The following is a 26742-nucleotide window of genomic DNA, read 5'->3' as shown; positions in this document are numbered from 1 at the left end:
AAAGTCTACTTCATTTTTTTTCAAACTTGCAACAGACAATAATGTAGAGTTGAGTGGTTAGCCAGTTAATATAATGTTCGTACATCCTGTGTTTTGAACTAATGTTGGTCTGAATTGTTTCTCAAGTCACAAAGCCTGGGTTAAAAATGTAACACAGGAAAATGTTATTTTATATGGTCAACATTTTCCTTCTACTCTGTCATTGTGCAGGTGTCAGCCACAGACACTATGTCAGAGCTCTTATTCATCATCCTAATTTGTAAGTATAAATTGTTTTTACTTTTTACTAGAATGTAATAATATACATATCATATTATACATTATAATTCCTATTAGAATCATATTATCGTAAGTGAACCAATGAAGCGATCAGCAGTGCACAATTTAGGTTGCAGTTTACAGAAACATGTAACAAGACACATTTATATTGCAAAAACAACTGTAAAAAAATAGAAATAATTATATTTGTAAATATATATATAGGCAACTTTTTCAAATAAATCTTGAAATAGTTGAGAACTTCTCCTTATCGCATATAACATTTGTTGTGTTAAATAGAGGTAGATAATCTTAGCAGGTTTTGGCCACATTGGGGTGAAAAACCTCTGGAGATAATTATTGATTTAAATTATTAAAACTATGACCTCAAACGCTCCTTCAGAAATTCTATACCCAATATTACATGGCAGCTCCAAACCTTTTTGATATTTTTGTAGTATAAAATATATTTTTTTTTCCGTAGAACAGTTGATCTCATGCCAAGGGTTTACCGGTTTCATCGAATTCATTAACTGCAACAAGCCTTCTTTTTGATTACCCGATTCTTCACTGTAATTTCTCAAGCTGTAACTGCTTTGAATAACAGGTTTGAACAGAAAGGGATAAACAAATATGTAAATTATTTTTCAAATGCTGATCAAAATCACAGTTAAAATTCCCAGAAAAAATTGCAGAAAAACCTCGCTATCTGTCTTTTCTGTATGTACTGTTATAATAAACGTATGTTATAATATAAGTTATAAGTTATAATAATAATAATAATAATAATAAAGTTATTATAAAGTTTAATGTTCTTAAAGGTACAGGGCTTCAAAACTTGTTGGCAATTAATAAATAAATGTAATAATAATATAATTTGAGCCCCTCTGACTTCCTTTGTGTTTTTTGCTAGGTTACTAAAGCTTTTGAAATCTTTGGTGGAACCTTTGACTACTCTATTGAGCTGAATCTATGATCTAGGGCTAACACAGTCTAGTTTATATTCACATGGTTCTTCATCTGTGGCATCTACTGAGATTAGTCTCTCACCTTAAGGTCCTAGGGTCCTCTTTTCTTCTGTATTTTTTAACCCTTGTTACCATCAATTAACTTACAATGTGTGAAGGCCAAAGAGACAATGTAATACAGCTCTCTCTTTTTGAAGCCTAGCAGAAACCCCTTGGACAAGTTCAACCCCTCCAAATGAAAACCCAGCCCCATACACACACCCCTCCCTACTGTCACATAAATTCTATATACCCATATCTATACTAACTATAGAGTTTAGTATCACAATAGCCTTTGTATTATGTCTGTCCAAGAAATCATCCAAGTCCCTCTTATAGTCATTAACTGAATCAGCATCACAACATCACCCGGCAGTGCATTCCACAACCTCACTGTAAATATATAAATAAATATCATAATCAATAGTCAACTATTTAATATGTTATTAAAATTGGGAGTAATATAAACAGCTTGGCAAATAGTCGTATTTACACCTTTCAAGGGCACCTGGCATCCTACTGAAATTAAAGCAGTTGCAATATACAGTATGTATAAAACCATAGAACAAAGTAGGGAAAAGTGAGATTTTAAAAAAACCTATAAATCATAAATATGGCCATGTCATGTATCAGAGGTTCAACTTACTGTTATGATTATACAGACAATTTATAGAATTACAATTAATTATTGAATGGACTTAACTCTGTGTTTGTATGTGCAGTTGGGAGACCCATGGTTTCCTTCTCTCCAAACTGGAACCCGATATTGCCAGGAGAGTCTGTAACTCTGACCTGTAATGTGGCTCCTACTGCCCAAGAGAATGTGGGATATTCCTGGTACAGGGATGGACACCAGATACCTGGGGATCAGCAGAGACTTGTCATTGAGTCTGCCAGAGAGACAGACAGTGTTGATTATCAGTGCCAAACCAGGCTGGTGCCAGTGAGAGAACTGACTCAGTTACATTGGATGTTGATTCTGGTGAGTTGAGATCTAAAAATGGTCTCAAGAGTTTCCAGTTTGGAAATTGAAGATTCTAATGAAAAAAAAAATCCTTCTTTAGCAAACAGAACCTCTGTACAATAACTGAGCACAACACATGTACTTTCCTTCTAGACACACTCAGTAAAATGCTTTATTCTGTCCAACAAAACTAGGCTTTGGCATTCCCTGTCCCTCACACAGACATTTCCCTGCACCTATTTACTGCAAGAATGATCAATAATACTCCTCATCCTCCAAGCTAAGTACCTTCCTTACAAGAAACTTGATGAACAACTGACACACATAACTGAACAGGAGACAAACAGAAATAGTGCTAATAATGATCATGATAATTATAATAATAACAATTAAAGTCAAGGAGACATTATTAAGTATTTCACAGTTCACCCCTTTACAAGCTTGAATAAGATTTTTCTTTTATTTCAGGTTGGCTCAACCTACAAGCGCCCCCTGCTGTCCACGAAGGAGCCTGTTTCTCAGGCGTCACAGTCGGACTGGTTATAATATAAAGAGTCCAGTATTTTACAAGGACAATGAGCGAGCCTATTGAGTCCCCAGTCAGTGAGTCTGTGTTACACATAGGAAGAGTTGATGTTACTGCTTCTGGTACATACAAGTGTGAAAAGAATGTTATTTCAAAACTCTTAAAGCTGAACGTTATATGTCAGTCTCAGGTATGGACCAGTGAGGAACAATGTTGCATTTGAACATGACACATGGCATAGCCTGTGTCACTAATTGATTTGTCTTCCCTGATTGGTAGAATATTTTTTTTTAAATTTTTTAAATGTTTTTAAAATTTTAAGAAATAAACTTCATTGTGACACTTGACACATTGGTGAATGAAATTGACCTCAGTGGGTGAATTCAGGATTTGAATTTCTGCAAATCTCTGGTCCTAGACTAACCGCTGACAAATTCATTTACCTGGGAACTTCTTTGCATGGGCTGCAAATAGAGTGTTCCTCTGCCTGCCCAAACCATTGTGCCTCCAGGGTTTTTTTCAGTGTCGGACTGGCCCACCGGGATACCAGGAAAACTCCCGGTGGGCCCAGGTGTCAGTGGGCCCTCAGGCTGCTAAACTTTTAGCTTATTTCATGGCCATTCCCTATTTCAAAGTTGCTAAATAGGTTGAATAATAGATTATAGTACTCAGGGTCGGACTGGGGGGCTACGGGCCCACCGGGGCTATTGCCCCAGGGCCCCGCTCCGGCCCCCGCTGCTGCTCCGGCGTGCTTCATCGGAGCAGTGCGCATGCGTGCGGCGCCGCGTTTGTGCGCACGCGTGCAGCAATACCTTTGTGCGCATGCGCAGATCCTCTATTCTACCGTGACCCCCGACAAAGTGGGGTCGCGCAGCCAAACTAAGTAGTGGATCTGGGCCGGCGGGGCCCACAAGAGCACGGGGCCCACCGGGTTTTTTCCCGGTGTCCCGCCGGCCCAGTCCGACACTGATAGTACTAAAGAAAAGAGACTAGGTGAATAGAGGTGGAGTGAGGAGAGGAAGAATAATAGTACTGAGGGTGGGCTCCTGGTCTAAAAACTTTTGGTGGGCCCCTGGTCTCAGGTTTTTTGGTGGACCCCTGGGGTCCCAGTCCGACACTGGTTTTGTTCTATATCCCTATCATATCAGTTTTATATAATGTATAGAAAATATATAGTGCATTTTATACTTCATAAAATTCTGAATTCTGTGTATTGATTTTATTGTATGTATTGCTATTAAGGGATTAGGATCCCTGGGTGGCAAATCAATAAATCGAGGTTGATGTCTAACTCATGCTATTTGTAAAAAAAATTTGATAATCCTTTGGTTTGCTTATTATTTATTGCAGAGCTGTTCTCTGTCCCACAATTAAAAGTGAGCCCTGATCAGGTGACCGAAGGAGATCACATGACCATAACATGTGACACAAAGCTCAGCCCACACAGAGAGACTACAGAGCTACAGTTTGTTTTCTACAGAAATGGGCACAATGTGCAGGGATTCAGTTTATCCAACCAATATGGAGTCCCCTCAGCTCAGCTGGAGGATTCTGGGAATTAAACCTGTGAGGTACAAACTCCTTCAAGCAGCGTAAGGAAGAGGAGCAGTGTGACACTTATCCAGATACAGGGTGAGCAATACAAATGAAAACATATATTCCCCACCAACACATTCAGGTTCAGTCAGTGGACTTCCTCCCAGTGGTTTCACTTTACCGGCTCCAGGAAACCCAGAAATAGTAACATTAGTTACAGGTTCATGTTTACTGCCTTACAAACCACCACTAATAAAAAGCAGTATAAGCTTCGCTCAATGTACACGGCACAGAATTATATTTATTTTAAAGGCATTGCACATTTAAGGGAAATGTCTTTTTTCATGTTAAAAAGATGATTTTCACTGTTTTTAATATAAATATGGTTCTATGCCTTGCACATTCCTTCTCTGTGTTACCCCATGCGCCTTTCTTCTAGTCTATTGTTACCTATTCACAGTGAGACATCGTAGGAGTGCACCAGTATAAAGACAAGAGGAAGTTAATATAAAACCAGACTTTCTTTATCAGTTCTCATTAAAATTTCGTTCTCTTTTTTCTAGGAAGGCACCAAGTCATTTTTCAGCTGAATCTCCTGAGACTGATATTTACATAGTAAGTAAGGTTGAAAAAAGACACACGTCCATCAAGTTCAACCTTTTAGTTTTTTTTTATCTGCCTAACTGCCAGTTGATCCAGAGGAAGGCAAAAAAAAACCCTCTGAAGCCTCTCCAATTTGCCTCAGAGGGGGAAAAATTCCTTCCTGACTCCAAAATGGCAATCGGACCAGTCCTTGGATCAACTTGCATTATCTCTCATGTCCCTGTATTCCCTCACTTGCTAAACACCATCCAACCCCTTCTTAAAGCTATCTAATGTATCAGCCTGTACCACTGATTCAGGGAGAGAATTCCACATCTTCACAGCTCTCACTGTAAAAAAAACCCTTCCGAATATTTAGATGGAACCTCTTTTCTTCTAATCAGAATGGGTGACCTTGTGTCAGCTGGAAAGACCTACTGGTAAATAAATCATTAGAGAGATTGTTATATGATCCCCTTATATATTTACACATAGTTATCATATCTCCCCTTAAGCGCCTCTTCTCCAGAGTGAACAATCTCAACTTTGCCAGTCTTTCCTCATAGCTAAGATTTTCCCTTTACCAGTTTAGTTGCCCTTCTCTGTACCCTCTCTAATACAATAATGTCCTGTTTGAGTGATGGAGACCAAAACTGTACGGCATATTCTAGATGGGGCCTTACCAGTGCTCTATACAGTGGAAGAATGACCCCCTCCTCCCGTGACTCTCTGCCCCTTTTAATACAGCTCAAGACCTTATTTGCCCTTGATGCTGCTGACTGGCATTACTTGCTACAGACAAGTTTATCATCTACAAGGACTACAAGCTCCGTCTCCATAATGGATTTGCCTAGTGCAGTCCCATTAATGGTATAAGTGGATATTTTTACATCCCAGGTGCAGGACTTTACATTTAACAACATTGAATCTCATTTGCCACTTAGCTGCCTAGATTGCCAGTTTGTCAAGATCCTGTTGCAAGTGCCACATCCTGGATGGAATTAATTGGGCTGGACAGTTTTGTGTACAACATATTGTCTTTCTTCATATTTACTTTATTGTCTTTGATCTTTCACCACATAAAGACACATGGAACCAGGGAAAATCTGTTGACAGAGGGTGATTACTTTACTAGGGGATTCCACAGCATCCATTACTGGAAATATTCATCTTAAATTTAAATTTTAATTAGGGAAGAGCTCTTGTCTCATAGAGATAACAATTTTGGTTAGATGTAATTACAAATTCCTGTTGTTGAATTTCTTAGGTTAGTTTTGGGTTCTGTTAAAGTCACTGGGGAAAGCATGGGAGAGGAGTTAAAAACATTCTGCCCCCACCTAAACTTTTCAATATTTTTATGACAAATTCAGTGATTCTTCCATCCCATGGTATTTTTTTTCATATTCCAACAAAAAATGACTACCACTTAGATTAAGCACTATTTTCCCAGATGGCACAGTTCAAGAACAAGTGGGTTTCATTATGGGGAGAAGAGCAAAGTTGAACTCAAAGAGGGTAATAGGTATAATATATCTGATTGATGTAAAGCAAAGCAAAACTGTGATGCTCAGAATTTTAACTCAAAGTTTGCAACAAAACTCCTGACCACAATCTACCCTGTGATTCTGAGATTCCTGGATCCCTGCCTCTGCCCAGTTCCTTCTTTCCTGGCTTGTTCCTGTTTTCCAGTCCCCATCCATTGGCCAATTCCCATTTGTTGTGGATTCCCTGGTTCTGACGTCTGGCCTGTTCCTCAACTCTGCTTGCCTGCTGCCTGTCCAGACCTCAACCTGACACTTTTGGACCTTCTCTGTCTTCAACCAGCCCTGACCTTCCAGTATGTTACTATCCTGCTGCTATCCTCGTCATAGGCCTGTTTTCAGACTTATTTCTCCATTGCACTTATATTGTTTATTGTCCTACTTAAAATACTTATTCAATAAATATTGCTTTCACCTTACCATGGCTTCCAGACATTATCAAGCCATTAATGGGTGGTTCTCATGTTACTTAACTCCTTCCTGACAGTCACTCACCAGTGGCCAGCCAGACACTCTGATGCATCTTCTGGCAGAACTGAAACTCCAGGGAACCCAGATCAGATAGGGGATAAACTAAAAAAATAGAAGCATCTAACAAGATTGACATCATCTCCCTCCTACGTGCTGTAACAATAAGAATCTAAAGGAAAACCAGTGCAGTGGAAACTGGAAACAAGTATCTGAATGGAATTTTGTGACTCCTCTTCAACAATGTTTATGTGGTTTTTTTTTTATATTGATAAGTAACATTGGGCCAGATTCAATTCAGTTAGTTATCTCTTGGTTTATCATGTGAAAAGTCATGGACGAGATTCAATGTGAGGAGTAAAAACTTTTTTCCAAATTCAGTTAAAGTTTTTTCCCATGGACTCAAATAGAGTTTTCAAGTGATAAACTGTGAGATAACTTTTTCTGAATTTAATTGAATCTCAAATTCAATCTCATCCATGACTTTTCATGTTTTCATGTGATAAACCTTTTTCTCACTATTGAATCTGGCCCATTGTGTTTAAAGTCAAAATAAAATGTAAGATACTGGACTTCATAGCAAATCATAATACTATGAGTTTGTGCCAGCATGGTTTTATGCGTAATAGATCTTGCCAGACAAACGTAATTTCTTTTTATGAGAAGATAAGTAGAGACCTCGATTCTGGGATGGCAGTGGATGTGATTTACTTAGACTTTGCTAAAGCATTTGATACAGTGCCACACAAAAGGTTACTGGTTAAATTAAGGAATGTTGGCCTGGAACATAGTATTTGTACCTGGATAGAGAACTGGCTAAAAGATAGACTACAAAGAGTGGTGGGAAATGGAACATTTTCTAATTGGACCAGTGTTGTTAGTGGAGTACCGCAGGGCTCTGTACTAGGTCCCTTGCTTTTCAACTTGTTTATTAATGACCTGGAGGTGGGCATTGAAAGTACTGTTTCTATTTTTGCAGATGAGACTAAATTGTGCAGAACTATAGGTTCCATGCAGGATGCTGCCACTTTGCACAGTGATTTGTCTAAACTGGAAAACTGGGCAGCAAACTGGAAAATGAGGTTCAATGTTGATAAATGCAGGTTATGCACTTTGGCAAAAATAATATAAATGCAAGTTATACACTAAATGGCAGTGTGTTGGGAGTTTCCTTAAATGAGAAGGATCTAGGGGTCTTTGTAGATAACACGTTGTCTAATTCTGGGCAGTGTCATTCTGTGGCTACTAAAGCAAATAAAGTTCTTGCATAAAAAAAGGGCATTAACTCAAGGGATGAAAACATAATTATGTCTCTTTATAGGTCCCTGGTGAGGCCTCATCTGGAGTATGGGGGCAGTTTTGGACTCCAGTCCTTAAGAGGGATATAAATGAACTGGAGAGAGTGCAGAGACTAAGTGCAACTAAACTGGTTAGAGGGAGGGAAGACTTAAATTATGAGGGGAGACTGACAAGGTTGGGGTTGTTTTCTCTGGAAAAAAGGTGCTTGTGAGGGGACATGATTACACTTTACAAGTACATTAGAGGACATTATAGACAAATGGCAGGGGACCTTTTTACCCATAAAGTGGATCACCGTACCAGAGGCCTCCCCTTCAGACTAGAAGAAAAGAAGTTTCATTTGAAGGAACAGAGTAGGGGGTTCATCACAGTCAGGACAGTGAGGTTGTGGAATGCACTGCCGGGTGATGTTGTGATTATAAGAGGGACTTGGATGATTTTTTGGACAGACATAATACAAAGGCTATTGTGATACTAAACTCTATAGTTAGTATAGGTATGGGTATATAGAATTTAATTAAAAGTAGGGAGGGGTGTGTGTATGGGGCTGGGTTTTCATTTGGAGGGGTTGGACTTGATGGACTTTGTCTGTTTTTCAACCCGATTTAACTATGTAACTATGTAAGCTTTCTAAATTTTTAGCTAAAAATACTGAAATCTGCTCAACAAATAAATAAAAGGAACACCTCCCTTTTCACTGTTTTCCAAAACTTAAAAGGTATTTTCACAAAATATATTTATAATAAAAGGAAAACTGCAGAGGCGTGTGGTGACTACAGCCCTTCTCAGTTTCCTGTTTCAAAATTATTTATATATATAAAATACACTGTACCAGAGGAAGCTGCCAGTTACTGACCATTAAGGGATCGAAGGGAAAATGTCGAAATCGATAATAACAGCCATTATCCGTAAGTATAATTTTTCTAATCTTTCTTTAGAAAAACATTCAGCAAAGGAACCTTATTGTTTTATTAACTGGAAGTACTTTCGAAATCATTTAGCAAACCAATAAAAGGCACCTCTTACTTCAAGCAACTTGATCCAGAAGATGCAGTAAACATTCACTGAGAAACCTAATATTTTTTATTAGTCCCTCTCATCTTTAAAGGGGAACTATCATGAAAATGAAAATTTAATATAAGCTTCAGCATATTAAGATAATAAACTTTCTAAATACAATCAATTGAAATTTTTGTACTGTTTCTGAAATAATCACTTTTATCTTCACTATCCCTCTCTCAGCAACGCTGAGGGGCAAATTCACTAAGATACGTAGTTGCGCCAGGCGTAACTTCGCCGCACTTCGCCAGGCGTAGTTTTGCCAGCGCTCCGTATATTCACTAAAATCCGAAGTTGCGCACAGGGGTAGCGTAAGGTTGCGAAGTTGCGCTAGCATTGATTCGCTAAGTGAAGCGAAGTTACGCTAGCGATGGTTAATTTGCATACGGCGCCAAATTCAAATTTCAATGGAGGAATACGAAGAATCACTACAAATGCCTGGGAAACCTTCAAAACATCAAATAATTTTTTTTTTTTTGCCCTACACATGTGCCCACTGTATAGTTAAGTTGCCATGAGTCAGGAAATGTAGGGGGGAAGGAGGGGAGCCCCAAAAAAAGTTTCTATCTTTTTCAGCCTATCACCCATAATATAGAAAACACGCCAGCGTTTTTTGGGACTTAGAAAAAATTTGAACTTTTTTTGAAGCAATCCCTATCTACTCTATTGCGCTTCGCCTGGTCTGAGGTGGCGAAGGAAGTCTAGCGTAAAAGGTAGGGTTCAGTACACTGCGCGCGTTAGTGAATTTGCGTAGTTACATCCGTAGTGAAAATTCGCCAGCCGTAAGGGTGCGAAGTAACACTAGCGAAGTTATGCCAGTGTTCGTTAGTGAATTTGCGAAGTAACGAAAATGCCCAACACTAGCGAATTGACGCTAGCGTTAGGCGCTTCGACGCTTAGTGAATTTGCCCCTTTATCTTCATTCTCTCTTCATGCAGGGGTTGGGTGTGAGATATTCATTGACAGTTAGATCCAATATATACTGTATTACAGGGGGGCTCCTTTTGCCTAGAAGATGTATTAGAGCTCACTCTATTAAAATCACCAGACGTCATATCTCTCTACATGCAGGATTTGTGCAAAAGGCAGTTATTTTGTACTGGAATCAGTTATTTGAGTGATCTCTAATATATCTGCTAGGAAAGGAAGCCCCCCCCCCATACGATATATTGGATCTAACTGTCAGTGAATATCTGACACCCAACTGCTGCATGAAGAGAGAATGAAGAGAAACAGATGCTGAGAGAGGAATAGTGAATATAAACTTGATTATTTCAGAAACAATGTCAAATATTTAATTAATTGTATTCAGAAAGTTTCTTATTTCAGTATAAGGAAGCTTGTATTAAATTTTAATTTACGTGATAGTTCCCCTTTAAAGGGTATTGCTCGCCCAAAAGGGTATATAAGAATTTATATGTATATTATATGTATATGTATGCAGACATGTGGTTTCAGATTTCTTGTCTTCAGAATTCTTTGATTGTGTGTAAAAACTCAACTCGATTGAATTAAGTGATGATGCAAACTGGTTAATCAATGTATCATTGTTTATGAACTCACCATCTATGTAGTTATAACTAGTGCCATTTGACGACTGCCATATAAGATAGGTCAACATGATTAAGTACTCCAAATGGCATCCCATGAGATGTGAATATAATGCTAGCTTTGACATGGCCACTGTTTATGCTTTATTGACTATGCCTGTCTAAGAGGACATTCCATATTGCTTGCTCAATATCTAGTTACTGGTTTATCACCCTTTCCTTAAAGACTTTATGTTTCTACTTTACCTTTCATGTTTATTCTATGAGTGTTTTTTTCAACATCGTGTTACTACAGTAGTTTGCCACCCTTAAAGACTGCAGAAAGGTGCTTCTACTGCAACATTCTATGCAGGATTCCAGGAATGTCTGCTCATGATCTAGTTATGTAGCCACTTCACTTACTTTATTTCTGGGGGGGGGGCCCTGATATAGTAGATAATCCTTCCCATACTGAGTCTCACACACATAATTGGGTTTCTCAATAGCTATGAAATAATTACAACACAGCTGTGTCATAGTTAAAGTTAAAAGAAGAAGTTAAATAAAGAAGTCAAAAGCTACTTTGATATCACAGACACCGACCGTAAAGAAGTTAGGTGTGTATACTCTACAGTGTGCTCTCAACTGCTTTGGTACATTAAAGAGGTGGTTCGCCTTTAAGTTAACTTTAGTATGTTATAGCATCACCAACTTTAAGCAACTTTTCAATTGGTCTTCATTATTTATTTTGTAGAGATTTTGAATTAATTGCCTTTTTTTCTGACTCTTTCCAGCTTTCAAATGGGAATCACTGACCCCATCTAAAACAAATGCTCTGTAAGGCTACACATGTATTGTTATTGCTACTTTGTATTCCTCCTCTTTCTATTCAGGCCTCTCCTATTCATATTCCAGTCTCTTATTTAAATCAATGCATGGTTGCTAGTTTTGGATCCTACCAACTCGATTGCTGAAATAACAAACTGGAGAACTGTTGAATAAAAACCTAAAATGTAAAAAACATGAATAATAAAAAATGAAAACCAGTTGCAAATTGTCTTGGAATATTAATCTCTACATCATACTAAAATTTGACTCAAAGGTGGGCAACCCCTTTAAAGCCGGTGAAGAACTCTCATCCTCTCCAGTAGAACTCTTCTTGAATTGTCATCTATAGAAAGTTAGACTTTTAATCTTTATTTTATCTTTTATATTTTATAGATTTAATTTAGTGCCACATCAACTCAACTCAACTTTCTTCTATGATTATTTTTACTTTTATTAACACTTAATTTCTCCTTCAAAATTCTCAGCCCCAGAGGAATATTTTGTCCATTTCAGTCACTGTCATGAAGGTCTCCATGACGGAGCCTCTCACTAACTGGTGTAACTATAGAGGAAGCAGATCCTGTGGTCTAGGGGTTGCCCGAGCAAAAGGGGGGCCCTGGTTCCTCTATAGCAATCAAATCCCCCCTCCCTGCTGTTTTCTTCTTTTAACTGATGAACTAGCATCTGAGCAAGCATGGGGAGGTTGCATGCCAGACCCTCTGAATTTTTTATGATGGGGGGGTCCACCGTGCTTTTGCTACTCCCCTGCTCTGACTGCTCAACTAATTGCTCTAATACTTTCTCTAATACTTTCTCACTTGAATGTAGGTGCTAGCTCTCACATTAACTAGTCTTATTAACAGAGTCTCTCTGCCCTGACATCTACTGAGGTGTGTGTTTATGGCCTCTTTAATTCATGGTCCTGTTACATTCCACATTCTTCTAATGAATGGAGTGCAAACAAGTCTCTCCCTTTTATAGCCTAGCTAAATCACCCCTAGGCCAATAGGGAATATGATTTTTTTCACAGGTCTTGCCTAAGCTGTCATGGAAACTCTAAACAATACCCTACAAACCCAATCCAATGACTAAGGATATGTATTAAATGCTATTTCCTGCAGTAAGGCAAGGAGAACTCTCAGCTTTCCTACAGGCAGATACAAACAAAATGAAAGGTTTCCAGTTGTTGACAATGAAAACAGTGATTTAATAAGTGAGAAAAAGCAAAGCTATTGGTAAGATACTGTATCTGTAATATATTTATGTTAATAATTACTTATATTAACAGGGGATCTTGTCCTGCTTATATCACTTTTCACATCAGGTAAGAATTCTTTAATTCTATAATAAATTAGATAACTGTGTTATAAAGTGCATTTTATATTTTGTAGTATATATAAGTATACAATACAATTCTCATACATTACGAGAAACTGGAATTGAGCTCTCAGAGAGAGGTACTCATTAGTGATGGGCGAATTTGCGAAAAATTCTCGGTTATGACGCCGGCGTCCGTTTCTTTGACGCTGGCGGGGAAAACATTTTCTGACGCCGACGAATTTTCACGGGCGTTTTGCGAATTTAATCGCTGGTGAATAAATTCGCCCATCATTAGTACTCATTGATAGTGATGGGCGAATTTGCAAAACGGCGCCGTTTTTGACGCCAGCGCCCGTTTTGACTGAATAAATTCGCCCATCACTACTCATTGTTTAAATGAACCCAAAGTGCCCTGCTTAGTCTGCTACAGGGGTTAAATATTACCCAAACGATGTTGGTGTTGTGACCTTAACATATGTGAATAAAACTTCCTGACAAATTTGGAAATAAATAGGATGCTAGTTTAGGATTATTACCGGGGGAGTATTGGTTACATACAATTAGTGTGTTGTAGGTAATATAAACAGATTTGCAAATAGTATTTCTTTGTACAGTATATGGGGGGAATATTTTACGTGCCATTGTGTTCTGCTTTTCTCAAAAGAATAAACACAATGAATATGAAGCTTTGTTGAAAAATCAGATGTGATACTGTGTGACTAAGTTATTTGTATTGTCAGCAGAACTATTATAGTTGTGCTTTCAGTGGAAGGAGTGGGAGGGACTGGATGCCATTCAACTTTAATTTTTAGAAAGTAGCAGATTCCTAGTTTTTAAAAAGGCTACAACCCTGCAGCCTGGAAGCGATCAGAGTTTCCATCTTTTGTTCTGAAAACAATTTATAGATATTAAATTTATGTATAATCTCTGTGTTCTGTAGGAGCTGCCATGATTCCTATTCATTTCTTTCCCCCAAACTGGAACCCAATATTCACAGGAGGATATGTGACTCTGACCTGTAATGTGGCTTCTACTGCCCAAGGGAACATGGGATGTTCCTGTTACTGGGATGAACAGGGCCTACATTGCGTTCAGAAGGCTGGTATAGTGCCATACAGTGGGGATTGGCAGTGTCCTGTTAGTCTAGAAATCTATGAAGGTGAGTTGAAATAACTGTAGTTATGAGCATTTTCAATTTGCAAAATTCCCAGGTTGGAAAGGGAGATTTACTTGCAACGTAACATTTTTCTCTTATTTCAGATGGGCTCATCCTGCAGACGCCACTTGTTGTTCATGAAGGGGACTCCCTGTCTCTCAGGTGTCACAGTCGGCCTGAATATTTGACAAGGGATCCAGTATTTTACAAGGACAATCAGGTCATTCAATCCCCACTCAGTCAATCTGAGATACAGCTAAGCAGAGTGGATAGTGCTGCATCTGGTACATACAGATGTGAAAAAAAAATATTTTATGACAATTATTATTATCATTATGTTTTTGCTATTAGTGAAGACCAATATATTTCAGTCTTAGGTAAGTACCAGTTGAAGCCAATATTATAGACATAAGATGTAAATGTAGCATTTTCTGTTACTTGTTCCACTTTTTTCACATTTTCTTTGGAAATTAAAAAATAATAAATAATGCATGATGGACCATTTTAACCTATTAAGTACACCTTTTGGACTCAAATCACTAGTCCCCCCCCCAAATTCTGCCATTATGATGGGCACATTAGTGGATCCCTGGAATAACCACCATGTCGAGCTTAAACTAAGGGCTCACTACAATAAAATTCAACCACTTTCCCCCACTGTGCCTTTTAAGACTTTTTTTTAAAGAGTGACTTGTATGACAAACCTTAAAATGCAATAAATACATACTAAAGGTTTGTAAAGGGGTGGCAAGGAAATGCAGCACCTATGGAATATATCAATTATAATTTGCAGCTCATAAGTACATATTTAATAAAAGGCTAAATTCTACACATCCCTGTACTAATTTCCAGGGAAACTTATGATGAACAGTTAGAGGAAGCAGTTGTCTTGTGAGGCTGACAAAAGTATTTTCTGAGCTGCTCATGCAAAAGCTCTCATTGTCAGGGCAATTGGGGATGTACTTGTTGAAGCCCTCAAGCACAGATGCAAGGGATTTTCTATATACATATATTACATTTACATTATGCCATCCCCCCACTCTTTAAAGGAATTGTTCAGTTTGAAAAGAAAAACTGGGTAAATAAAGTGTATCTAATATACTTAGTTATAGTTATCTGGAGTAACTGGATTTCTAACATAATAGCCAGAACACTACTTCCTGCTTTTCAGCTCTCTTGCTTTCCACTGATTTATTAAGCAGTGACCAATCTGTGACTTGAGGGGGCCACATGGGTCATAACTGTTACTTTTGGATCTGAGCTGAATGCTGAGGATCAATTACAAACTCACTGAACAGTTATGACCCATGTGGCTCCCCTTATAGTCACTGACTAACTCAGAGTTAGAGAGCTGAAAAGCAGGAAGTAGTGTTCTGTTCTGTTATGTTACACATCCATTAATTCCAGCCTTCATTCATTACATTTTTGGTTAACTAACTATATTAGAAATATTTTTTTATTTTGCACCGCCTATCTATTTAGGCAGTTTTTATTTTTACACTGAACTGTTTCTTTAACATGAAAAAGCTTTAAAGAAAGTTGAAAGAAAGGCACAATGAAACAATAATCATCATCATTTATTTATATAGCGCTGGCAAGATACGCAGTGCTTTACTGCAGTTATAGCAAACAGGGAATAAATGGTGGATAAAGGTGGCCATACACGGGCAGATAAAGCTGCCGATATCGGTCGTTTGGACCGATTTGACAGCTTATTTGCCCGTGTATGTGGGCTTCCAACGGGTCTTCCCGATCGATATCTGGCCACGATATCGATCGGGAAGGTTGGATTGTAACCCGACCGACCCGTCGGAGCCGCTTGGCACATCGTAATTCGTTCGGCCATACGGCCGAACGTTCGAATTACCCCCGATATAGCCACGCAGTTTAGTGGCATATCGGGAAAAGATCCGCTCGTTTGGCGATGTCGCCAAACGAGCGGATCTTGGAGTCTATGGCCACCTTAACAGACAAGGATTACAGAGTACAATAGGGTTAGAAGGACCTAGAGATTAGAGTTTACAAACTAAAAGGTTAGGGTACAATTGAGACATTAGGATTGTATAAACACTTTTTTGATACAGCAATGATTAATTAAGGTACATTGAATAAGCCTCTTTAAACAGTTGGGTCTTTAAGGAGCGCTTGAAAGTTTGGAAAGAAGGAGAAAGTCTGACAGCTTGTGGCAGAGAGTTCCAGAGAAAAGCAGAAGCCTGAGAGAAGTCTTGTAGATGAGAATGGGCAGAAGTGATCAGAGGAGAAGCGAGGGAAGATCAGAAGCAGAGCGAAGGTTTCGTGAAGGAGAGTATTTGGAGATTAGAGATGAAATATAGGGAGGGGTTTTATTATTAAGGGCCTTGAATGTAAGTGTAAGTAATTTGAATTTGATTCTAGAAGAGATTGGGAGCCAGTGAAGGGACATACATAATGATGAATGATGAATATATCATCTAGCAGTGAAACAATAGCATTGCATTTTAAAAAAAAAAACCACAATTTAATTTTGCAACATTTCATAGAAAGACAAATTAAAGAGAATAACGTTTTATGTATACAGATTCCCCCATAGGCCACACTGACTTGGATTGATCTTGGTCACAAGTACCACCTCCATGGCTGTAAGCAGTTCTTTGTTTTTCTGTGCTGGGGCGCAATATCTCTGTTCTCTAAAAGCACTGTGATCATTGTTCAGGGTTCTAACTCTTTGTGAGCTCAGAACCCATGGAGCTTGTGTCAAATAAACGTTACCTCAAGTAGAATCTTATAGTTTGATAGTAGAACTAAGGGGCACATTTACCATTGGTCTAATATCAAGGGTTAATTAACTCTCGATATTCGACCCTCGTAGTTAAATCCTTCGACTTCTTTCAGTCGAAGGATAATCACGATTAAATCCTTCGAATCGAACGATTCAAAGGATTTTAATTCATCGATCAAACTATTTTCCTTCAATAATAAAATACTTAGAAAGCTTATATGGACCTTCCCCATAGGCTAACATTGTACCTCAGTAGGTTTTAGGTTACGAAGTAGGTGGTCAAATTTTTTTAAAAGAGACAGTACTTCAATTATCGAATGGTCGAATAGTCGAGCGATTTTTAGTTCGAATCGTTCGATTCGAAGTCGTAGTCGAAGGTCGAAGTAGCCAATTCGATGGTCGAAGTAGCCAAAAAAATACTTAGAAATTCAAGGTATTTTTTATTCTAATCCTTCACTCGGGCTAAGTAAATGTGCCCCTAAGTGTCATTAAACTATGGATCCAGCATCTACATGTTATCTGTTATCTGCTATAAAAAAATTGGAAAATTTGGAAAACTTTCCTGAATGTTTTACCATTGTCCCTGTTCTCTGTTGGCAAGAATTTCAGCCCTGGCTTGTTTGATCTCATAGTGGATGTCAGATAAGAGGCCAATTTAGCTCATGCGATCTTTAAATTAACCTGCATGAGATTAATAATCATACAGGCACAAAAAGGCATGATCATTATAATATTTATAGGACTGCTGATTTTTTACATTATCAATTTCTCTTACTATACTTTAAATCCGTTAAACCCCTAAGCACAAGGATAACAAAAAAAAGAAAGTTTTACTGTGATAATGAATATTATGAGGTTTCACAAAAGTTTTTGTGTGGATAATTTGATAATCATTGAATTATATTTATTGCAGAGCTGTTCAGTACTCCACAAATAAAAGTGAGACCAGATCAGGTGACAGAAGGAGATCACATGACCATAACATGTGACACAAAGCTCAGCCCACACAGAGAGACTACAGAGCTGCAGTTTGTTTTCTACAGAAATGGGCACAATGTGCAGGGATTCAGTTTATCCAACCAATATGGAGTCCCCTCAGCTCAGCTGGAGGATTCTGGGAAATATACCTGTGAGGTACAAACTCCAAGCAGAAGTGTATTTAAAAGGAGCACCACGGCAAATATCCAGATAGGGGGTAAGACAAACCATTTCTAGACTTCAGAAACAGTGTAACTGCATGTAATATGAGCATGAAACTCTTTCCCTGTTTTTCCAGTTGGGAATGTTGTCAGAACTGCACTCTTTCTTCTTCTTGCTACCTGAATATACTTTATTATAGTAGTTTCCCTCATGCTGTTAATTCGATTTTCATGATAGCTCTAGCTCTTACTGGCTATTTAGATCCTATCCTGCAAAATGAGTCCTGCAGGAACTACTTGTACATCTGCGAGATAAACATTTGGCAAAAAAGAGAAGTGAAAGGATGAGGGAAAGCAAACAACAGAGCAGGGAGAACTCTACTTGTAGGAAAAAACATCTTCCAAGCACTAAGAATTTTCCTTTAATATGCTGTATAGGAAGCACCGGGGTATGCCAATGTATCTTTGTCTCCCAAAACCTAAAGTGGTTGCAGCCAAAATTAGAGGACGAGAGAGAGAAAACTCTGCGAAGGTTATAAAATAGAAAGTGATGAATAATCTCTGAAATCTGCAATGAAAGCCTGTCAACGTAATATTCACCCTTCATTGGGGCCAATATAAAGCGATAAAGAGTAAATTCCTAGAAATCTAATATATCTGAATCTTGCCCCAGTGAATCCATCAAACTCATCTTCATCTTGTTGAGCCCCAAGGATGGTGTAAGCTGCTGTAAAACACCTTCTTTTAACAATGACTGTATAATGTAAAATATAACAAACCTTCCAAAGAATTACTGACAGTACTTAGATTTATGGGGCAATGGCTCTGATGCAACTGTTACATGTGGTAAACCACATAATCATTTCTTATGAAACAACATACCCAGGCAATGTATTTATATGTCCTCTAACCCAAAGTCAAAGCCAATGCAACTAATTATGCATTTAGAGAAAGATCTATAATTGTTTTTCTTTCCTAGAGCTGTTCTATTATACACAGATAAAAGTGAGGCCAGATCAGGTGACAGAAGGAGATCACATGACCATAACATGTGACACAAAGCTCAGCCCACGCAGAGCGACTACAGAGCTGCAGTTTGTTTTCTACAGAAATGGGCACAATGTGCAGGGATTCAGTTTATCCAACCAATATAGGGTCCCCTCAGCTCAGCTGGAGCATTCTGGGACATATAGTTGTGAATTACTTAATCCATTCAAAATCAGAAGGCAAAGTAATGAAGTGTCATATATCCACATAGAGGGTGAGTATTATATTACATCATATTTGGTTCTATTTACTACATTGGGGCATATGTATTCAACTTTGCAAAATGTTTGATTTCTAGTAGTTAATTTATTTTAATCTCTTACAAAACCTTGAAAACAAGGTCCATGGAAGGAAGAAGACTGTGGGAAGCAGTCACTTGTGAGCCAACATTTCAATAAACCACAAGACTCTGTTTTTCCTTTTCGTAGGTGAAGGTCGGCCACAGTTTTTATTAAAACCATGTTTGCCAAAAAAAGATAACCCTGTTATATATATGGTAAAGGTCCCAAGAGGGACCGAAACGTCGGTTATACATATCATGTAATAATACAAGTTTTGTTTCACTGCAAAGACCCCTGGTGCTGGGTTTTTTGTTCTTTTTATATATATATATTTATATTTTTTTTATATAACACATTTTTTACAATATGGAAGACAATTCATTGAAATTTTTTGAACACATAAATGTAACAATTTGAGTGTAACAGTGCAACGGGTGGGGGGGGGGGGTGGGATAATCAGCCACCACTAGGGGAGACCAGACACGCTGCCAGGCTCTACAGTGCTCCGGGTGCATGTGACATCACAAGAGGAGGAGGGTAAACAGTTTCCCCTTTTTATAACAGCCCTTCCTTAGTGCCATCAACCAATCCTTCCATCCCATGTAGCCATTCCCAGGATACCCTCTGCTCCCAATACCTCCCCACAGTCCCGGGCACCCTTCGTTACCCACTTTGGTGCCTTGCAGTAAGAAGTATTGAAAAAAGTACATCCAAAGATAAGATATAGATTCTAAAACTATTAGGCAGTTGTCATGTATGGCTCCCTAAATTCAGAACAAGTGTTAGGCTCCCTGGTTACGGCTCAATCTTCTGCCTGTAGCAGCCGCCTTTGGCTTCGGGAGGAGCCCTCAGCTACTCAGATACCACCAGGTCTTAAACTTGAGAGGAGCAAAGCAAGTGTTCTGAACAAGTCGTTACCAAGGTTAGGACGGAAGGCAAAACCAGCTTCTGAAGGAGTAGACGATATAGCGTGGTCAGGCAGGCAGGGGTCAGTACAGGCAGAGTTCAAGAATAGTCAGGCAGGCAAAAGTCAAGATTGGCAAAGTTCAGCAGGCAGGGATGGGCGAATTTGTGTAGTTTCGCTTCGCCGAAAAATTCAAGAATTTCGCGAAACGGCGAAATATTCGCGAAACGGCGCCGGCGTCTCGTTATTGACACCGGTGCCCATTTTTTTGATGGCGGCGCCCATTTTTGACACCGGCGCCCATTTTTGACGCCGGGGTCCGTTTTTTCGGAAAAAATTTTGACGCCGGCTGGTGTTTCGCGAATTTATTCGCTGGCGGCGAATCGCGCAAATTCGCGCCTGCCGAATAAATTCGCCCATCACTAATAAGAATAGCCACATACAGTATGTACCATACACTCAGAACATTTTTGGAATTTTTCTGTTACCTTTCAGTTTTATGAAAACGATTTACAGCCAGTAAATTTCATTAACAGTTAAAACGTTAATTTGTGTCAGGGGCAGCAGTGGCAGCGCCATTTTAATACATACACATTAGTAAGTTGAAATTCTACATAAGCATCTGGGTTGAACCCTAAAAGATGGTGGAAAAAGAAAATATGATATAAAATTAAAACATCTTGATAGACCAATAAAATGATCACAAAAGATGAAATGAAAGATAAGTAGAGGGGATGAAGCATTAGAATTACTTTAGAGTCATTAGTGGATAGTTTGGTGGAAGTCTATGATATAGAATACAGGTATGGGACCTGTTGTCCATAATGATCGGGACCTGGGGTTTTCTGAATAACAGAATACAGATATCCTTCTATAATTTAGCTCTCCATACCTTAAGTCTACTAGAAAATCATATGAACATTAAATAAACCCAGTAGTTCCAATAAGGATTAATTATATCTTAGTGTGAATCAAATACAAGCTACTGTTTTATTATTACACAGAAAAAGATAATAATTAAATATTTGTATAAAATGGAGTCTAAGGGGCAAATTCACTAAAGGACGAAGTGCCTAACGCTAGCGTAACGCATTTTCGTTAATTCGGCGATTCACTAACGGACACTGGCATATATTCGCTAGTGTTACTTCGCACCCTTACACCTGGCGAATTTGTGCAATGGACGTAACTATGCAAATTCACTGACGTGCACATTTTTCTGAACGCTACCTTTTACGCTAGACTTCCTTCGCCACCTCAGACCAGGCGAAGTGCAATAGAGTAGATAGGGATTGCTTCAAAAAAAGTTGAAATTTTTTCAAAGTCCCAAAAAACGCTGGCGTTTTTTCTTTTTTTATGGGTGATAGGCTGAAAAAGATCGAAAATTTTTTTGGTGCTCCCCTCCTTCCCCCCCTACATTTCCTAACTCATGGCACCTTAACTATACAGTGGGCACATGTGTAGGGCAAAATAACAATTTTATTTGATGTTTTGAAGGTTTCCCGGGCTTGTGTAGTTCTGCTACATATACTTCCATTGTAAATTCAATTTGGCGCCCTATGCAAATTAAGCATCGCTAGCGTAACTTCGCTTTGCCTGGCAAATTAACGCTAGTGCAACTTCGAAACCTTTCGTTTCCCCTGAGGGCAATTTAGGATTTTAGTGAATTTGCGTAGCGCTTTAGAAAATTTGCCTGGCGAAGTGGACGCTGGCGCAACTACAAATCTTAGTGAATTTGGTCGTTATCCAGCTGTCTGGATAATGTGTTTTCAGATAATGGATCCCTTATCTGTACCTAGGTATTTCTATATAGTCCAGATCTCCAAAAATTGGAAAATAATCACTTTGTTTCAAGGCAACAATAATAATATAATAAAGAATGCTGGAATTGATCATTAAGCCAGTTTACTAAACTGTACACACCACTAGAAACACACAAAGATTACAATTTGATGGTGGTTCCTTCAATATTTATTTTTTATGAACACATACAACTTTTAATTTGTAATTATGAATGGGTGAATCTGACCCGTTTCACTTCTCCAAAAATTCTTGAAGTGGAGAGAAGTCGATGAAGTGTATTGATGGGCGACAACTTTTTTTGATGCACAGGGCTGATCAATCATTTTTATTTATGTGCATCAATTTTTTTAACCTATTGGAGTCTCTGGGTATCATTTTCACTGCGAAACTTGGTGAAAATTTCACTCACCACTGCTTGTAAATAATAATACAAGTAACTGTGATATTAAAGGGATACTGTCATAGGAAAAAACATTTTTTTTTTCAAAATACATCAATTAATAGTGTGGTTCCAGCAGAATTCTGCACTGAAATCAAAAGAGCAAACAGATTTTTTTTATATTTAATTTTGAAATCTGACATGGGGCTAGACATATTGTCAGTTTCCCAGCTGCCCCCAGTCATGTGACTTGTGCTCTGATAAACTTCTGTCACTCTTTACTGCTGTACTGCAAGTTGGAGTGATATCACTCCATCCTAAAGTGCTGGCTCTTTCTGAAAGCACATGAGCAGGCAAAATGACCTGAGATTCACCTACACACCAATATAACAATTTCAAAAAATACACTTGCTGGTTTAGGAATGAAGTTTTATATTATACAGTAAATTATTTGCAGTGTATGCAGTTTAATTTAGAAATAAAAACTACATCATAAAAATCATGACAGACTCCCTTTAAATGATATGAGATGTCAAAAAATATGCAGTTCTTCTGTAAGAGAATATTTGATAATTCTTTATTTTGGATATTGTTTATTGCAGAGCTCTTCACTGTACCACAAATAAAAGTGAGCTCAGATCAGGTGACAGAAGGAGATCACATGACCATAACATGTGACACAAAGCTCAGCCCACACAGAGAGACTACAGAGCTACAGTTTGTTTTCTACAGAAATGGGCACAATGTGCAGGGATTCAGTTTATCCAACCAATATGGAGTCCCCTCAGCTCAGCTGGAGGATTCTGGGAATTATACCTGTGAGGTACAAACTCCAACCGGCAGTGTGAGGAAGAGGAGCGATATTGTGCATATTCAGATACAGGGTAAGAACAAACTGTTTTTAGAAAATGAATCACAATTGACCATTAAAATACTGCCTTAAGTAGAATTCTACTGCTAAAAAGCTGTATACTAAGCACCCAACCTAAATAAAAGGGGGGCTGTGTTATCTTTGGTCAAAAAAACATTAAAATGGTCAGCTACAACCTGTTGAGTTTCTATAGAAGTCAATGGATGGTGTATTTTCATCAAGAAAACGAGCAGCTTAGTGCATATTCAGATAGAGGGTGAGTAAGGGGTATGTTTTACATGTATATAAATAAATAAATAAAAACTTTGTTTTTTGATGGTATGGATTCCAAAGCCATACCATACTAACTCATGTGATGGTAAAGCTCTGGAAATATTATCTCATAATAATTTAGATTTTTTTGTTTCAAATTTAAATATGCAATTTAAAGGAAAAGGAAAGGTTAAAAGTAAATACGCTTTAGAACTCTATTAGCTATATATAAATAGATCAGTAAACACTCAAGTAATGCTGCTCTGAGTCCTCTGTCAAAGGAAACACAAAATGTATGTCCTTCTATTGTGTACGCATGGGCTTCTGTATCAGACTTCCTGTTTTCAGCTTAAACCTCCAGGGCTAGGGCTTGAGCATGCTCAGTTTGCTCCTTTCTCCCTCCCTCCTCCCCTCCCTGCTCTATCCTAACAACCACATAGAGCTTCTAGAGCATTCTACACAATAAATATAGCTTCCTAGCTTCCACTATTGTGGCTTATCTATTGGCAATAAACTGCCTCAGTAGCTTGACAACAGCAGTAAACAAACTGCAAGGTCACTGACAATGAACCAACAATCATTTCATGCCAATCATACCAGGCCACCAGCCACTTGTGCCTTCCAGTATGGTGGGTATTCTGGATTGCATGCCTCAACCAATAACACCACCCAGAGACCAACACCAACCAATCAAGTCCCACTAACAACTTGGGACTTGGTAAAGTATGCCCCAGGTCTGGATTGAGATTCAAAATAGGCCCTGGTATTTCAAATACACAGAGGTCCAAACAGCCCCCCCCCCCCAGCCCAATAAATAGTGATTATCTATAGCATCTTATAGCAGCTGCTCTGGCATTTGCCAGAACCTACAGATTGCCAGTCTGGGCCTGGTTTGCCCTGCCAATCACCTGACCTGCCTCCCTCCCTTTGTGACAATGGGCCTTTAACTCTGAACTCTGCTATCTCTTCTATCTCTATTCAAAATGGAATATCCTCCTTAACAGCTATTACTTTAAACCAACACACCTCAAAATTATGCCACTTAACCGGCAACTACCAATCCCTATCTGTCAGCTTTGTCCCACCCCAGTCATGTGCCCTCAGCCAGCATTCTCCTTTAAGGTTCACATTTGGTTTGGGCAGATCTTTTGTGAATGATTCTCTGGATTCTACGTATTTAACAGAATAATACTATCTAAATTTAAAGTTTTTAACAGAAATTTGCATATTTAGATATTGCTTCCAATGTTTTATCAGACAAACTAATAAGGTGGACTTGCTTATAAAACCTTTAATACTCCTTTTTCTAGGCAGACATCAAATCATTCACCAGAAGAATCTCCTGAGACTGATATTGTCTTTTCTAACATTTATCTGGACCATGTGTTTGATCTTTCACCACATAAAGACACATCATGGAACTAGGGAACATCCAGTGACAGAGGAAGATTAGACTGATCTCTATCATTTGCTTTATTGGGTGAATCCACAGCATCTGTTATCGGAACTACAAATCTTACACATTGGGGCAAATTCACCAGCGACATCTTTGTCAAACTTTGCGCCACTTCGCCAGGTTCAAATTTGTTATTACTACGCTAAAAAGCAATTAACGTCTCAGCAGCCGAACCCTGGCGAATTTTTGATAGCATTACTTCGGCACTGTGAGCATTTCATAGCGAAGTTTTGCTAGCGTTCATTTCTGCCTAGCGAAATTTTGTTAGTACTCTTACGCTTAGGTCAATTTGAAGAGGGTGTGTACATAAAAGTCTTATGGACGTCTTTATTATTGATGTTACTGCAAATGCTTGAAGTGGGCACTTATTATTACAAATGTCCAAGGAAACATAATAAAGACATAAAAGATCCTTAAATGCCCCAGTCATGAGCCCACCATAAAACAAATGTTGCATGCCCCTCAAATGTCTGGAAAAAATATTAACACAGATCTTTAATAGGGATGGGCGAATTTGTCCCGTTTCGCCAAAAATTTGCCGCCGGCAAAATGACGCCGACGCCCATTAAAGTCTGTGGTAGTCAAAAAAAATTGTCGCGCGGCCAATTTTTTTTGACGCGCGTCTTTTTATTTTGATGCACAACACCATGCAAGTCTATGGCCGTAATTTTTTTGCCGAAACAAGGCGAAAAAATTTGCCCATCCCTAATCTTTAATAGTTAGGACTTTTGAAGCTAATCCCACTTTCAAAAAGTAAACGTTACCAGCGATTTTTTTTTAAACTTTTATGAATTTAAGGCATACAGGTTATGATGTCACTGTCATAAAATTGAGGAAACTGTCGCTTAGTTTTATCAGTTCACCTGATCTAAGGTGGCGAGGGAAACTCTGGCGAAAGTGGTAACGTTCAGTAAAATTCGCACTTTAGTGAATTTGTGGAGTAATGACCATTTGTCAGAGCAATAAGGTGCGATCATACTCTAATAACGGTCTCTTTCACTAGTGAATTGTCCTCTATGTCTGGGACTTCTGGTGAATCTTCGCTAGTGACAGGTACTTCACCCATTAGTAAATCTGTCCGCTAGATTTTAACTGGTGAAAAGGTCTTCTCTTATAGCTCTACTGTTATGGGTAGTGATGGGCGAATGTATTCAGCAGGCACCAATTCGCAGCATATTTCTGCATCTTGCCGCCGGTGAATAAATTTGCAAAATTGCTGCAAAAATTTGCTGGTAAAAATTTGTGTTTCGCAAATTTCACACAGTTTCGCGAATTTCGTGGGAAATTTGTGAATTTTTCGGTGAAGCGAAACGGGAGAAATTTGCCCATCACTAGTTATAGAGACAAGATGTGCTATTTCTAAGTTCTTGGGGAAAGTATGCCTCTAAGAAACAAGATAATACCTATAAACCAATATCCTTTTTATATCCTTACAAAGATTTTGATGATAAGTAAATTAGTACCATTTAAATTAAGAAATATTCTCCCAATTGGCAAAGATCAAGCACAAAATTATTTAATTATGGAAAGTCGGGGAGGAAACATATCTGATTAACAAAAAGCAGATTCCCACTTTGGCTGTGCAATTTGAATGCTGAAAAGCTTTAATCTATTAGAATGGAGATTTATGTTTAATACTTGAGAATGCATATTCTTTACTTTACTAAATGCATTATGGTTTTGTTGTCTAAGGGGGCATGTAAGGTTATTAAAAAAAACAGAGTGATATATTTGTAAATATAAATATATGCAGCCTATTTATTAAAATTTGAATTTATA

General features: G+C 38.4%; 1 protein-coding gene across 1 annotated transcript; it reads left to right on the top strand.

The window, feature by feature from the left end:
- The first annotated feature begins 1998 nt into the window (after window positions 1-1998).
- Window positions 1999-24932, top strand: LOC108699145 (Fc receptor-like protein 5). Its single transcript, XM_041573996.1, has 9 exons — window positions 1999-2247; window positions 2698-2768; window positions 4855-4910; window positions 13858-14076; window positions 14178-14357; window positions 17733-18026; window positions 18950-19231; window positions 22987-23027; window positions 24822-24932. Exons 1-9 carry the CDS (start codon window positions 1999-2001, stop codon window positions 24930-24932), a joined length of 1503 nt encoding a protein of 500 aa, XP_041429930.1.
- Window positions 24933-26742: the final 1810 nt, after the last annotated feature.

Source organism: Xenopus laevis, chromosome 8L, assembly GCF_017654675.1.
Source record: "Xenopus laevis strain J_2021 chromosome 8L, Xenopus_laevis_v10.1, whole genome shotgun sequence".
NCBI lineage: Eukaryota > Metazoa > Chordata > Amphibia > Anura > Pipidae > Xenopus > Xenopus laevis.
Note: the sequence above shows the minus strand (reverse complement) of the source record. Positions and strands in the feature narration are given on the sequence as shown.

Coding starts and splice junctions, on each gene's coding strand:
- LOC108699145 (XM_041573996.1), top strand. CDS start 1,999: ATGGTTTCCTTCTCTCCAAACTGGAACCCGATATTGCCAGGAGAGTCT. Junction 18,027..18,949: donor GGCAAATATCCAGATAGGGG/GTAAGACAAACC, acceptor TTTCTTTCCTAG/AGCTGTTCTATTATACACAG. Junction 23,028..24,821: donor TAAAAGTGAGCTCAGATCAG/GTGACAGAAGGA, acceptor TTTTCTAGGCAG/ACATCAAATCATTCACCAGA.